Raw genomic sequence first — 15,281 nt, 5'->3', positions numbered from 1 at the left:
GCTGAGCACCTGCTGCTCTCCCCCCCTGTACAGAATGAGCCAATCCTTACCTGGAGATTGTTCAGAGGCTCCATTTTCATGACTGGTCCCAAAGTGTTGAGGGGCAGGGAGACATCAATACTTTGGTTTGGCATCAGAGGTGTGTGAATGGCCAGTGGGGTGCTTGGGATGACCCCAAAGCTGAGCAAGAGAAAAACAGAGGCAATGAGAGCAGCACTGCATTGACCAGCACCTACTCCCCTTTTGCCAAGCACAAGCTGACTCGCCTTCCATTACTCCTGAGCTGCCCCTGCTGTCACTCAAAGGGAGGAACACAGCTCAAAACAGCACTCAAAGTAGGACAAAGCATAGGAAACTCAATCAGGTCGGCCTCACTGCAACGTGCACCATCCTGCCCAGGGGACCAGCATCTGGGAACTCTTCCATTACCCACACCATACTGGTCTATGTGCTGAGCAGCAGCCTGCCCAGCAAGGAGCAGCCCCTGACCTCAAACTCGGGCCTCTTGGCTTACTCTTACAGAGCTGTAGAGCACTGCAAATAGAGTGTATCACACACACTCCACGGCTATTGTATCTTTGGGAGCTCTGGAAGAAGGAACTGAAGCCAACACAGAACAAATAGCCAAGGAGGGGTACGTGGTTTGTAGCAGAGCACTGCAGAACAAATGAATCAACACAGCCAGCTGTCTGGTCCCAAATGACAGTTTCTGGCTCTGTTGCTTGGTTTGAGACTCCTTCAGCTGGGGCTATACACCACCATAGAAAAGCAAATGGTTACTTGCCCTTCAGTCCAAGAGGCATTTGATTCCACAGGCATCTCTACTTCATGTGGATAAGAGGGAAGCAGCTAACATTTACCATAACACCTCTGTACTATGTACTAGCTTCGTTTCAAAACGAGATGCAAGCACAGATTCATAACACAGTCTGTCCACTCACAACTGTGTTTCTCTTTAGCAGAATTCACATGAGCTCAGAAGTGATATTTACAGCAACAAAAACATAGGTGTGTACTTCTATTTTACCCACTACGAAACTGAGACTGCCTCTGCACGGTGCATGTGCATTGGGTTTGTCACTCTTTCAGAAACCAGGAGATGCCCATTCTTTGTTCTCTTTATTTTCAGCCTTAGGGAGCTGAAACAAGAATATTCTCAGCAAGGGCCTACCCACGTGGTTTGCCTTTTGCAGCCATTTCACCTTGGGGGATATAAGCCCTAGTGTTTTCCCTAAGACTCAGAGGGAAAACAAAGTTGTATTTTGCTACTAAGTGCCTGGTATTCCAGCACACTAGAGCTTTAGCTTTCTTTCCTTTTTTTTTAGGGCTTTATCCCAAGACTGCAGTGAATGTGATTAGTAGCAGCAGGAGAGGGGGAAACGCAATAGAAACCTCCGAGTTGCAAGCCTTAATATTTAGACCTAAACTGCCAGCCCACTGCAGCTCTTTCCAATGCACCAGCCACCGTGGAAAGCTGTGGCAGGAGAACAGTATTTGTAGAAGAGTAAACAGTAGTAGGTTGTATACAGAATGTGTGCTGAGATGCTGCAAAGGGAGAAGCTGCTGGTTTACTGTACAGTATTTAAACTTGCTGCATCCTTGAGAAGTACTGTGGAGGTGTGGCTAGAACACAGCTTGATGTATGGGGAAAAATCACAAGCAAACCAGCTTTTTTTCAGGCCAATTTGCATGAAGTATTTGCACACAGCAGCTTAGCAAAACTCTCCACAAAATACAGCAGTCCAGGGAGAACATTTACTAAGACTTAGTTAGCATAATGACTTTTGTAAGTAAATCTTCTTCGTCCCAAGAAATCCCACATTTGCAAGGCTAACAGTGATATTAAAGAGACAGTTTCAGTGGATCTGCAGTACAGAGAACCCTTTTCCAGCAAAAGGATATTAAGAAATATGGGGAGCATTTCAGTCACAAGATATCCTTCACATTCTTAACAAGAAGCAGGCTGGTCCTTGCTCAAGATAACACAGAGCAAACCACAAGATAAGCTGGCTAGGAAGGCTTATTTGTGGGAAGGCACCATGGCTGTACTGCCATGTCATGTCTTTTGGCTGAGATGGGTTTCAGAGAACAATCTGTATGCTCCAAACACTCAAGTGGCTGCTCCTTCTGACAAAATTGTTTTGCTGCCAATTAGAGGGAAAACATGTGCCACAGGCTCTTAACTTGCAACTTCTTCCCTGACAAATAGCTTTATTAATGAGACCTGTATTTCCAGACAGTCTGAGGGGCAGCACAGCAATTAAGTCAGGAGGTGGAGGCATTACAGACTGATACTTGTGCAGCTCAAATGCTTGCCTGTTTATGCTCTTGCTTTCCTCGGGGCTCTTACTGGCTATAAAACCACTAACCTGCCTAACAACTCATGAGGCTGCTTTAAAACTCTGCAGAGATTAAATGGGGGAGATGCTGTTTCAGAGCTAGGAGACCGTCTGCTGCCCATTGCCTCACAGATTTATCAGTCTGTATTTCCAGCCATTTCACACAACTGGGGTGTGATGGAGAGTTCAGGCTGCATCATACAGCTGTTTCCATAACTGCATCATATACCTACATAAAAGTCCTCCCTGTATCTATCCACTTAGACATAGACTCCTTTCATAGGAGCATGCAATCATTTTAACAGAGAAAGTGGATTGATTTCTCACCTGTTCTTATTGAACTGAATGGCAAAGTCGGTCATGTGCTGCAAAGCCTTGTTGGTAAAGTTCATCTCCATGTAGATGTGTCCCTGCCTGTGACTGAATGTGCCTGAGATCTCCAGTCCTTTAGCCTTCACTGCAGGCAACCAAACCTTGAACACAAGAGATGTCATTCAGCATAAGTCTGGCCTGAAGGTAACAAACAAGTACAGTTCTCCAAGCAACAGAGAAGTCCTGAGTCTGGAAATCCAGCTACATTGACACATCAAGCCCACAAATGCTAAGGAAACACTACAGGGAAGACACAACATGGGGTGTTGAAAGGATCAAGCTCACCAATGAGTAATAAGCTCACTGCTCCTAATCTGTATTTGCCCACAGTACTCACATTAAGAATTCAAATATACTATAGCATTAGTGTGCACAAAACAGGGAAAGCTTGTGTCCGTCACACTAATGCAACACTTACCAAGTCTGCTGATGGACAGGCTTCTCCAAGGACATGTTGGGCTATTAGAGGCAGGACAACACTAAAGTTTGAACCAAATAAAATCACAGGGCTGATACTACTACCTGCCTGGGTTCTGAATTCCCAAACCATCTTTGTGGGAAAAACCCAGACCCACATTTGAGTGGTGCAAGATGAAGTACTTCTTAGCTCAAAATTACTGGGGTCTTTCGTACTCGGTCTTACATACGGTGTACTATTTACTAGCAAGCTAAAGACCAAAAGCTTTGAGTACGCTCTGCAGTACCTTGAGATCCTAGATTTCATAGGATGACTTAGGCTTACTCATCCATTGAGTGTTTAATCAGGGTGCTGAGTTTTGTTTATTCCCTTTCAGGCATGAAAGGCTGAATCTGAGCTCCCCCACAGCCTGTTGGCAGAACCACATTCTGTATCTCACAAGCCCTTCAGACTAAGCACACTTCAGTCACTGCATCTGTGATCTCTGTCACTAACAGAGCGTTTCTCTGCATTACGCTGCAGTGTGCTCATCAATCACGTGGTTTTACCTTCACTGTCACGCTGGATTCCTCCAAATAAACATATCTTCTATGAAAGCTGGAGCAAATTGCATCCCGCCCTCAGTTTCCTGGGGAAGCTTGCTAAGAAGCAGGTCTCCAGGAAAGAGCTGCTTGCACAAAATTGAGATTCTTTTATCTTACAAGGGCTGGTCTTTGGAGTAATATTATTACAGGAAAAATGAGGGAACTGCTAAAGACACAGAAGTATATAACTTACAATTACCACGGTCTCCAACACAGTTACACTGCCTGAGCATCCCTAATGGGATTGAGTTGAATTGAGTGCCCCAATAGCACAAGAGACCCACAATAAAGGGGACAAGCGAGCAACCTCTGACTTCTTGTAGCCCAAGGTAAGGCAATATACTGAGGATGATTCTTTTTCCTTACGTACAGACTTTGGAGCCACATATCCTCCAGGAGCCATGCCTATACCAGAGGAGAGCTCGAAGAGATCATTGAGTCCACTGCTCACCACGGCCGGGGTGGGTGAAGGGGCAAAGGTGGCCGGCACAGAGGAGGGAATGTAGGTCTGCCCCACCTGGAGGGGGTAGAAAAAACAAGCACTGATCAACATCACGCATGAAGAGCACTACTTATTAAATAAAGCACAAATTCAGGCAATATACTCAATATTTTAAAGCCGTTTGCAGCTTCCCTGCTGAATTATCAATAGTGCTAAATAATGCATTTGAATCCCAAAGCTCCTGGCAACTAATCCCTACACTTGGCTATCGCCTCAACCATGCAATAGCTTTCACATCATTTCTTATAGCTCCAGTTACCTATTCCCACTGTAGAGGAATCTTTCTTCTCCATCTCTCCTCCTCATAAAAACAATATGCTTTGTGGATCTACCCTATATAAACCCAGGGGAAAGAAAAACACGCTTCAAATCTTCCCCCAACTATGACAGTCTTCAGGAATCTTCATGATTTTGCATATCCAGAGATAGCAAGGGAGTCATGATGATATTGTGTACTCCCACCCAAAGCCAGAGCTCTGCATTCTCAGCACTATGGTCCAAAAGGTTCATTACATGAAGCAGAACTAGTTGTCTCTGCCACAGGACAATCTTTCTGCAACAAGGGCAATCCTTCCCTCTCAGGACTTAAATGAGGGCACCAGACCTGGAGGATTAACCTTTAGGTGCCCAGCTCCAGTTGGGACAGTCACTCTCTAAGTTAGACTCCCAAGTTCTCCTTTACTATGAGCAGGAAGAATTATGTGCTTGAGAAGAGGATTCACCAGTCAGCAGCCCAGGGACAGGCAGAAGGGCTAAGGCAGGCAATAGGAAATACTGATGGCAGGTCTGAAGCCTCATTGCTGTTCTGTTGCTCAGGAACCCACCTGAGATGTGGTGTTCAGTCAACCCCTTGGACAGGGAGGACTGGTGCTTTTACACGACTGCTTGGTGGGTTTATGATGGCCCAGGAAGGCAGAGTCCTGGCTTTGTAAGTACAATCTCTATAGTGTAAGTGTCTCCCATATGCTGGTCTGTACGGCCTGGGGGCTACAGGTACACTGTGCCACCAGCTCTCCTCTGCCCTGGTGCTGAGGTTAGAAAGGAACGCAGGAGTCACAGGAAAAGAAGGAGAGAGAATGACTGCAGCCAGAACAAGGGTCTCCGAAAAGCCCCCATTCCAGAACTGAGTATGCTTTCCTCACTGCATTACTGCCTACACAGTCCTGGGAAGAGGGACTGGAGCTTTCTCCAGGAGACTGCTTTTGGCTGTGGGTTGGAGACACACTCCCTCCTGCTCACTGCATCTCCCAGTCACCTTGCATCCTTTTCCCATGCTTTATTGGAAGAAGCCGGTATGCGTTTGAAGTCAAGGGTGCTGTGGAAGCAGCCTGAAAGTCTCCCATGTCCTGGCAGGCGCTCTAGGCACTAGGACACTCACAAAGCACAGGCACAGAGGAGGAGGCCGGTGGCCGGCAGAGTTCAGCACTGACCACATGCAGGAGGAAAGCTCAAAGCACCTCTTTCTGATGTTCAGAAAAAACCTTATGTGGCATCTGGGAGGAGAAAAGCACTGAGTTCAGACAAGCCCATGGAGACACTGGGTTAGGGTTACAGCAGAGCAGGCTTTGTGAGTAGAGAGGTAAGCACCTTGGCCTTTCAGCTCCCAAAGCAGCTGCACAAGGACTGGGGTACTGCTAGTGGTAATGCTGATGCTCAACCCAAAAGCTCTGAGAAAGAAGAGCTAAGCAGACAGTCAACAGCTCTGGCCGTGGCTGCTCTTAGGAAAGCCCAGGTGACATCTGGACTCAAAGCAACACAGATGGGGACCTGTGTGTTTCAGTTGCGTTTGTCCATTTTCAAACATCTTGAGGGATTTTAAAGCATCTTCCAGCCCATAATGGGTGAGGTTGTACTGAAACACCCTGAGCTTTGAGCAGCTTTTGAAATTGGGGAAAAAAAAGGAATGGCACTTACTGCCGGGCTTCCTCCAATGCCCCCGCCAAGGTCACTGCCAAGCTGAAAGAGAGAAGGAGAAAGAGGAGAGAAAGGCCGAGTTCATTTAAGCCAAGTGTCAGCAGGCTGGAGTGGAGCTGGGCTGCTCACACTGCTCCCTCACTTGCCACGCATAGGACAGACAGAAATGCAATGAAAGCACAGGGAACAGAGGGGCTTTTTTGCTGTTGCGTGAGCAGAGCTGCTGGAGAACTACCCCCACACACCTACAGTGGACGGGGGTGTTTTGCAGGTTAACAAGAACAAAAGCTCATCCCCTTCTTGCGCCTGTCATCTGCACCAAAAATCTCTGCCCAGTTCTTTGTGCTTCGTGCACCAGCGCTTTCCCCTCAGCCCACCACGCTGCCTGCCTGCAGCCCGGAGCAGCTCCACAAAACCCAGTGGGGTAGCTGTGAAATGGCATAAAGCTGACAGGAAGCTCACTTCCTGAAAGCTTTGGTTTTCTAGGGAACAACTACGAACAACAGGAAAACACAACGCATCCTGGCTCCGTTCATCTGCCACGCGGCTCTATTCAGTAAGGAGGAAGAAAGAGAACGGGCTATTACAACAGCTCGGAGAGGTGGGCTTTTCTTCCTTTTGAAGATGCTCCCCTCCCTTAGACAGGAACAAACTAGCTTCATGATCTAATGGGCCACTCAAATAGTAAAGAGACCTTACAGTGCACTAGAATGTTTCAGTAATGATCTCTGCCAAGCTACACAGCTACAGCTTGAAGCGACTGAAATAGCCGCTGTGTACCACCCGCGCAACCCTCCATAAACACTAAACCCTCTCTGGAGCCCTTCTGCCAAACCATCCTGCAGCCCACCTAGAAGCTGTCCTACCATGAACTCCCTTTACAAAGCATCCGGACCACTTTCTCAGTGATAAAGCCCAGTTTTGAAACATCCATACCCTTCTACACGCTTCAGATACCTCAGTGATCAGGACAGACTCCAACGCTGACTACAAGTGCTGTTTGCAAGTACATCACTCCTGTGATTATTTATAAAGCACTTGATAGATGACTGATAGCCAGGAGGAAATAAGCATACATCTGCAGTGGTTATTCACTACAGAGACATCTCCAGGCATATCTGTGTCCTAGGCTTTTGTTTTCAGAAGACCATGGTAGCTTTTTGCCTACTGCAGGGTCTTTTTTGGTCACATTCAGACAAGGATCATGCCCCAGCAATGTGCATGGAGGATGAAACAAGTGCAGGGGTGAGGTAGAAGCCAACCCCCAGGGAGAAAAGGCTGGACTAGCAGACCAGAACACCACAGATCTAGATGTCTTTGATCAAGGTCTGGGGAGGTCCATCTGCTTTAAAAAGCATCTGACAAACTGGGTCAACAAAAGCTCTAGATATGGTGTTCAAATATATGCTGATATGTTAAGATATCTAAAAAGATACACCAGAAGCTTCCAGGTAAGTCTGTGCTTAAAGCCAAAAAGGCTCCAACCTTTTCTCTCTGCACAAAAGACTTGGAACCTCAACCGTGTTCTGGTCCCCAATAGCCTGTTCCCCAGGAGATCTCATGGCAAATGTACTTTACACCGGTCAAGAGATACCATAAAGCTTCGTAATTCTCTCCCTCAGAGCACAGATAAAAAGGATAAAAGGCCTTGAGAACAGCAGTGAATTGCAAGAGAGTGATTTACAGATGGCAACTACCCTCCAACAATACTAAAATCTGACTGTGCTGTTCTGCATCCCCCTTCTATCCCCGGCACCTCTGCTTCCCCTGGTCCCCACAGGAGCCACCCAATGCAACATTAGCTACCATGAGGAGGTGTCAGAGAAGTACAAATCACACACAATTTGCTTTTTGTTAAGAAGCCTTAAGAGCTCTTTTTATCCTGTGTGAAGCTCAGTTTATCCCTACTTGAAGTCATGGTAGAAAGTTACAGGACATCCCTCATCTTCTGCAACAGGCACTTCTTCACAGAGCAACCCATCCTATTGCTGCCCATGGCAGTGCTCTGTGTTCTCTTACTGAAGAGGTAACACTGAACAGTTCCAAAGTTGAAAGAAAGATCAGGCACAGACTGAAGGAAGCCAGCCAGAGGATGCAAATCCAATTAATACTAAGCTTATAAAATAGCGCTTATTACACTGTCAGGTTTTCCCCTCTGAAACAGCCTGGCAGAGCAGAGTTTTGTGCTACAGCCTGCTCTATAAGCCAAGCCGTGTTTTAGATTAATACATCAGATCATTTAGATCTTGTTACTGGCTCACTGAGGAGTAATAAATGCAACTATTCATAGTCTTGCATGCAGATGAACTTTACACTTTATACTGACAGGCAGTGAAGTGCAGAGGAAAAAGGTAAAGAATCCAGTTCATTTCCAGATACTACTGTATGCATGGAGGATTTCGGGTACTGTTGTCTGAAGCAGGAGAAAGACTGGTTTACCAAGCAGCAAGCATTTTACAAAGGGTATTATGGAAATGACTGAATAATTCTGCATAATGAAGCCAGATGTTAACTATTGTACCACTTCCTACTACACTCATCATAAGAAGCTGCAGGCTAGGAATCCAACCTCGGAGAAACCCGTACACTGGTATCTGCGTGTCTTCACTGTGAGGAATAACATATTGGGGTTCCTCAAGCTATCAGCAAGCCTTTCATCTTCCCTAATTGTCAGGCCTTGGGGGGAAAAGCAGAATTTGGATTTATTGCCTGTCTTGAGCCAAGATTCCAGCTCTCACCCCCTACAATGCAGAGAAAAAAACCTCACTGGCTCATAGAATTTACCGTTACATTTCTAGATTGCACTTAATTCCTGTCTGGTAGAAAGGATCTCTTTTCAATGCCAGGAAGCTCTGACCTGCTCCTCCTGAAGCCCTGCTTTACTCACAGAAGGGGTCTGCACACAGCAGGCTGCCACTCTTTTGGCTCCCAGCTTGGGAGTAAGTGCTGCAGATGTGCTACAAAGCTGCAGAGCAAGCTCCAAGGAGCTGGCAGCTTCACCAGGTCCCTAGAGCCAGAGTTGGCTCTACCTAACATAGCGAAAAGAGAAGTGACAACACATATACTTCAACAGAAATGAAAGGGGGAAAGTTAGTGAACAACTAATCAGTTCCACATCAGATCCGTGGTGCACAACCCACTGCAGCAGGACAGAAATCCCTTTCTCTGTTTCTCTTTCCTGTCACCTTCCTACAGCACCAATGCTTTCCGCATTCAGAAACTACAGGTCTGGTTCACCCAGCCCTCCTGCAAGATGCCCAAGACCTAACTTTATTCCAAACTCAAAACGATGGAAGAGACGGTAACAGCAACGTGTGTGATTAAGAGGGAAGGAGGAAGGCAGAGGGAACAGGAACCAATTACCCACAGACAATCCTCTCCCATCTGGAGTGACAGGCAGAGTGCAGAAGGAAAGAAGCAGATATTAGTCAGGCGTGAAGTGCTGCTGAACCAATTCCCCAGGGCTGGCAGCTTTGGTTAACCATTTCCATTCATCTCAGGGGTGGGCAGCCACTCCTACTGGGAGGACAACATGAACCTGCATTACATGAGAGCAGGCAACAGCCCCACGGAGGAAAGGACCAGGCTAACGGCACTGTGAACCCTCCTCAGACTTGCTGTGAAGGTGGCGTGGATTAGAGTTGCCACTTGGTGGCCAAGGGGAACTCAAAGCGCTGCAGAGCCCTGATCCTGAGCCCATAGTTGACAGGCTTGCCTCTTGCTGAAGAGCATAAGGCCTCTACCCAGGGTGAAGAGCTGAGGGCTTCAGGGGATGAACAGGGAGCCTTGGCCACCAAACACACAAAGTTCCTGAAAGAGGAATTCTCTTTATTCCCTCCAAACCCATCCTGCCATAACAGCACTCAAGCAGCCACATGGGTTTAAAGAAGCTAGGCTCCATCCTGTATCAATAAAACCTCTTCCCAAACTGCACTGCTATCTTTACTTTGTATTAGTTGGCTTGGATGGCGTTGCTCTGCAGTGGAAGAGCATTTGCCCTGTAATGCCAGCTCGGTGTAAGCAGTTACGCTGACTTATGAAGTGCAGCAGTGCTGGAGTTACTGCATTAGCAGGGTTTATTTGCATCTTAACAGCAGCTCATAATGAAGTGACTGCTGAAGCATTCATGTGATCTGGAGGGGTTACAATCACTTCTGCAACATGACGTGAGGCATTTGGAGCTCCAAAACATAACCAGGTGGAGCCAGGGACAGAAGCTGCAACAACCACTGCTCAGCAACCGCTTTGCCTTGCATCCGACGCATCTCCAGGGCTTTCAGAGCTGCTATGCATTTCATAGAGCCACAATTCATGGGTTAACAGGGGACAAATGCTGCCTCCCCTCTCCCTCACACCCCAAACCAAGAGTTAAGCGTGTCAAGGAGATAGGATGGGAGCATGCCCTCAATAACACAGCAGCCAGGCATTTACCTAACGACAATCAGGCTATGGGGCTGAAGGAAATGCTGAGAGCAGGGCTGCTAGAAGGCCACTTGAGGTGGGCTAACCCTGTTAAGACACATCTGAAGTGCAGGACAGATCATGCATGGTCTACATCTGCTGACTTCCTTATGTAGGTATCTCATTGCAATGCCACTGTGGCTCACATTGAGGCATTTTCAGTACCTCATTTGCTGCCTATTTTATGTGTTTGTTTTCTTGCTACCAAGCCAGGCTACTGTCCAAACCAAGGTGAGCTGTGACAAAGGTGGTAGGGGATGGGTTACGCTGCCAATACCGTAGCCACTAGTTCCAGTAGCACTTAACTACTAATGCTTTACCTTGCTGAATGATTTCCATCAGCAAATGAAACAAAGTGCTAACATCTTTATTTCTGAAGTGTAAAAAAGCAGCTCTGCAAAGCTCTAGCAGTCCTATTACTGTTGCAGCAACAAAAGCCTTAAATCAGACATGAATGAGTGACTCACCAGAAGAGCTCCTTTTCCGGATCAGCACTGCTCCAGCAATGGACACATGCCCTTTGTCAGAAATCCTAACAGATGTCCTTTGTAGATCATCAAACCAGAACAGCCCAGGTGAAAGGAGATGCTCAGCACCTTGTTGGAGGCTGGGGAAGCATCACATCCACTGCATAAATGGATGTTAGGGCTGACCTGGTATAGGCACGTTCACACTGTAGTTCCAGGAAAAGGTAAATGAAGTAACTTTCCTAAGATTATACACAGCAAGTCATCTGCAGAGCCAGGAGGGGAAGTTGGCACTTTTGGGCTTCAACAACTATGTGAGGCTTCCTACTCCGGGCACGTGAAATAACTCAGTAAGTTTTCCTTTTATACAACATTGGTGAGTCCCTGATCAACCTCAACAAGCCAGGGTGCTGTCCACTGAGGCCAAACTTTGAACTCTCCACTTGAAAGCACCAGCGAGGGAGGAGTGACCACCCTTTTGGATCAGGCAGGCACTCACCACTGCTGGAACAGGGTTTCTTCCCAGGCTGCCAAGCCTACAGGCATCCAGAGCCCAGGACACCCCATGGGAGAGTTACCCTAGAGCTCATGTCCCTGCCCTCCACCATGCTTCAGAGCAAGCAGAGCAGTAGGACACAGCCCTGAACCATGCAGAGGAGACCTCTAGGGTCAGCCCCCCCTTATGTCCAACCTGATTCCATAGAGGGGCACAGTTCCACCTGGAACAGCCCAAACCAGCCCAGGTATTACAGAAAACTGCAGTGTTTATCAACCAGCTTCACAATTCAGGACATAAATCAGTCTGATCAGCTGCCAGCCTTGAATCAATAATAGTCTTGTAGATGAGTGGCTAGAGTATTAAATAAAATCCTTACATAAGAGACAATCCAAGCATGTCCATTCCTACAGATTTACTGCTCTGCCCCCAGGTTTAGAGCCAGCCTCCCTGGCTCCCAGCCCGAGCTCTCATGCCCTGTGGATCTTCAGAGCAAATGAACACACAGAAAGGTTTAAAGGCAAAGTGACCCCGACCCATTAGAGCACAGACAGACAGTGTACAAAGCGCTGCATCAACACTAAACCAGGAGTTGGAGGGCTGCCTATAATCTGAATTAAGTTTAGGCACTGATGAGGTGGCTTTAAGGGGATAAAGCATCAGCTCTCAGCATGCACAACTCTGCACCCGGCATTCTGCTGTCCAAGCAAGTTTTGCTTCTCCCACATCACTACTTCACACTGTGGAGATCTCGACAGCTTTGTAACAATGGGCTTAGTCACCATTTCACAGACAAGAAAGCAAAGCAGAGGTCTGCCCAGGGTGGCAAATAGGGGCACAACCCAGAGCAGGCTCACTGCTGGCTCTGTTCACTAGAGAACAGCTCTCCATAAGTCATACAGCATGCTCTGGCTATAAGCAAAGCATATCATCTTGTAACTAAAGGCTCCCCCCCCCCTTTTTATTAACACATGCTCAGCATCTGTGCATGCACAATATGCATGTTACATTGATACCAATTACAGGACTTACTAAGGTGATGAAATAGTTACTCACTAAAGAAATGAACCTTACAAGCAGCTGGATTCTCACTGGTCATGGGGACAAATCTCTAGCAAGGCTGAGGAAAACTCCAATGAACACTATTAATTTGGTGTTTATCCAGTTTTACAACATGCAGTCTCTATATAAATGCCTGGCTTTAAAAAAAACCCCACAGTTTAGGAGATGCAGACTGACATTTGCCATGGAAGTTAATGCCGCTGTTGTTTCTTGCTTAGTCCTGTTGGGACTTTCACTGAAAGAGCATCCCTCTGAAGACAGACACCCCTGCAAAGGAAAGGAGACCTTAACAAATACACAAGAGCTACAACAAGTCTCCAAGGGGCTCAACACATGACAGTGAGTGAATGTGACAACCTGGCTCAGATCCTGGCAGCAGCTTCTTCCAGACCTTCAGCTGCCTTTGAGACACTTGCAGTACTGATGCAACCTCACCACCACAGCAACAGACCATGACTTTGTGCATCAGCTCAAGCACATCCCAAACCCTTTTCTTCCACTCTAACAGAGAGGCTTATTTTTGACATACCAAAAGGTTGCTTGGAAAGTGGAAGCGGGGTTTGAGGTTGCTCTGCTTTGGCATTAAAGCAACTTATGTCCCTGCTCAGGCTGAGAGTTAATGCCAGATGCACAACGCAGAGAATATGCCACTGACTAATACTATGTTCACCTGCCTCCTCTCAGGTCACCTGTGATCCAAAAGGAATTCGCTAGTGATGAGCAGAAAACGGGGATCAACAGTAGAGGTGGTAAAAACTCTATCTTCAAAGCATTACATTAGGCAAATTCCTGTTTGGAAAATGCATCTTCAATCCTTCCTTAGATCAGACCCCAGCCACGCTTGGTTCCAGTACTCTTACTTAGACTCTTAAGACAACAGAAGGGACGTAAAAGTAAAACCAAAGCAGCACATGCAGAGGAAGACCTCTCCCTTGACATTCACAACCAAAAAGGGCTACTTTCTGGTAGCACAAGGGCCAAAAGTGAAGTAAACTCTGGTCTGGGGAGGAGAGAGGGATGCTTCCACCACTGCATGTTTCATGCAAGAGTATGGGAGCCTCAGTCTGCCCAGCAAAGCAGCAGAAGAAATGCAATAAAAAAAGACTTTAGGAGTAAAGGAAAGGGAGACTTCAAAGCAGAACAAATTAGGCAGCAATACAACATTAAAGGTGTGTGTATAAGGTATCTGGAAGAGAAAGAGGAACCGTTTGCTGCACTAACAGCCGGGACTCTGAGTTTTGGCACTGCATAAATGTGGCTTAATATTAGCCTAGGATCCAACTGCCAATCCCCTTGCCCAGCCATGCAGCCAGGAGACACTGCCCAGCAATTTAGCTAATACCAGGTTAGGGTTAACTCAGCTTGACACTTGTCAAACATGCGCACACCAATAAACACAGATCACATTCACTCACACACTTATTAGACTCATTATCACAGAATCAGCCACTTAGGTTGGAAAAGACCCTTAAGATCACCAAGTCCAATCATTACCCCAGCACTGCCAACTCCAGCACTAACCTGTGTCCCTCAGTGCCACATCTACACGTCTGTTAAATACCTCTAGGGAGGTGACTCCATCACTGCCCAAAAGACAGTGGGGAAGACATTTTTCCTACTCTCCATCTAAACATCCCCTGGGGCAACTTGAGGCTGTTTTCTCTTGTCCTATTGTTTGTTACTTGGGAGAAGAGACTGACCCCCCCCCACCTCACTACAACCTCCTTTCAGGCAGCTGTAGGGAGCAATAAGGTCCCCCCTGAACCTCCTTTTCTCCAGACTAAACACCCCCAGTTCCCTCAGCTGCTCCTCACAAGACTTGTGCTCCAAACCCTTCACCAGCTTCAGTCCCTTCTTCACGCTCCATCACCTCAATGTCTTTCTTTCCCCAAGTCTGTAGTGGTGCATGGAGTTGTGACCCAAGTGCAGGACCTGGCACTGAGCCTTGTTAACTGCATACAGTTTGGCCTTGGCCCATCAATCCAGTCTCTGCTTCTGTAGAACCTTCCTGCCCTCAAGCAGATCAATACTCTTGTCCAACTTGGTGTCACTTGCAATGTCTGTATTAAGGAAGCAAAAGCCAGAGAAGCACAGAGATTTACCAGAAAAAGACTCACTTCTACATGTGAGGGATCAGGAGAGAAGACATTTGATGCAACAGCACTTCAACAGGAAGCAGTCCAGGGGAAACCAAACCCACCACCATTCAGATACTTTCCTTTTAGTGCTCACCCCATCTAGTAACTCAGCTGAGACAGCACTGGCCCAAGCAGCCAGAGGCACAGCTCCTCCCCATCCAGCCATGAGCACTTTGCTTGATCACACTTCACAGCCCCATGGATTTACTTAAGGCTTGAGGAAAACACTAAGTAAAAGCCTTGTACTGTATCAGCTGTCAGCTCTGCTGCCAAAGCAGGTCACTAAATTAAGCCCATTAATGCCAACTACGAGAGAACTCTTCCCAAAACCAAGTTTCAGCCCTCCTGCTGTGGCCATTTATTAGTCTCTGACACTAATGAGACACAAAGGTTCACTGTAAGTGGCCTGGAAGATGGTTTGGGCAGAGGAATTTAACTCCCAAGCATTTTTGCTGCCACAGACAGACAGCACCATTTGCTGCAACGCCGTAACACAGTTAAAAATACCAGTTTCTTAGTGGCATATCT

General features: G+C 47.0%; 1 protein-coding gene across 3 annotated transcripts in view; it reads right to left on the bottom strand.

Moving 5' to 3' along the window:
• AP2B1 (adaptor related protein complex 2 subunit beta 1) overlaps positions 1-15,281 on the bottom strand; it is a 78,875-nt gene that overhangs the window by 20,453 nt on the left and 43,141 nt on the right. For 2 of the 3 annotated variants that reach the window (XM_062614876.1, XM_062614877.1), the window contains exons 15-18: positions 6,130-6,171; positions 4,084-4,230; positions 2,667-2,812; positions 51-180 (exon numbers count right to left, since the gene is read on the bottom strand). In XM_062614876.1, the coding sequence (XP_062470860.1) occupies positions 51-180; positions 2,667-2,812; positions 4,084-4,230; positions 6,130-6,171 (465 nt within the window). The remainder of the gene's footprint in view (positions 1-50; positions 181-2,666; positions 2,813-4,083; positions 4,231-6,129; positions 6,172-15,281) is intronic. The other variant, XM_062614878.1, reaches the window with a different exon arrangement.

Source organism: Pezoporus occidentalis, unplaced genomic scaffold (genome assembly GCF_034315485.1).
Source record: "Pezoporus occidentalis ecotype Australia unplaced genomic scaffold, CSIRO_AGI_Poc_V1 ctg179, whole genome shotgun sequence".
NCBI lineage: Eukaryota > Metazoa > Chordata > Aves > Psittaciformes > Psittacidae > Pezoporus > Pezoporus occidentalis.
This window is presented reverse-complemented; position numbering and strand designations above follow the sequence as displayed.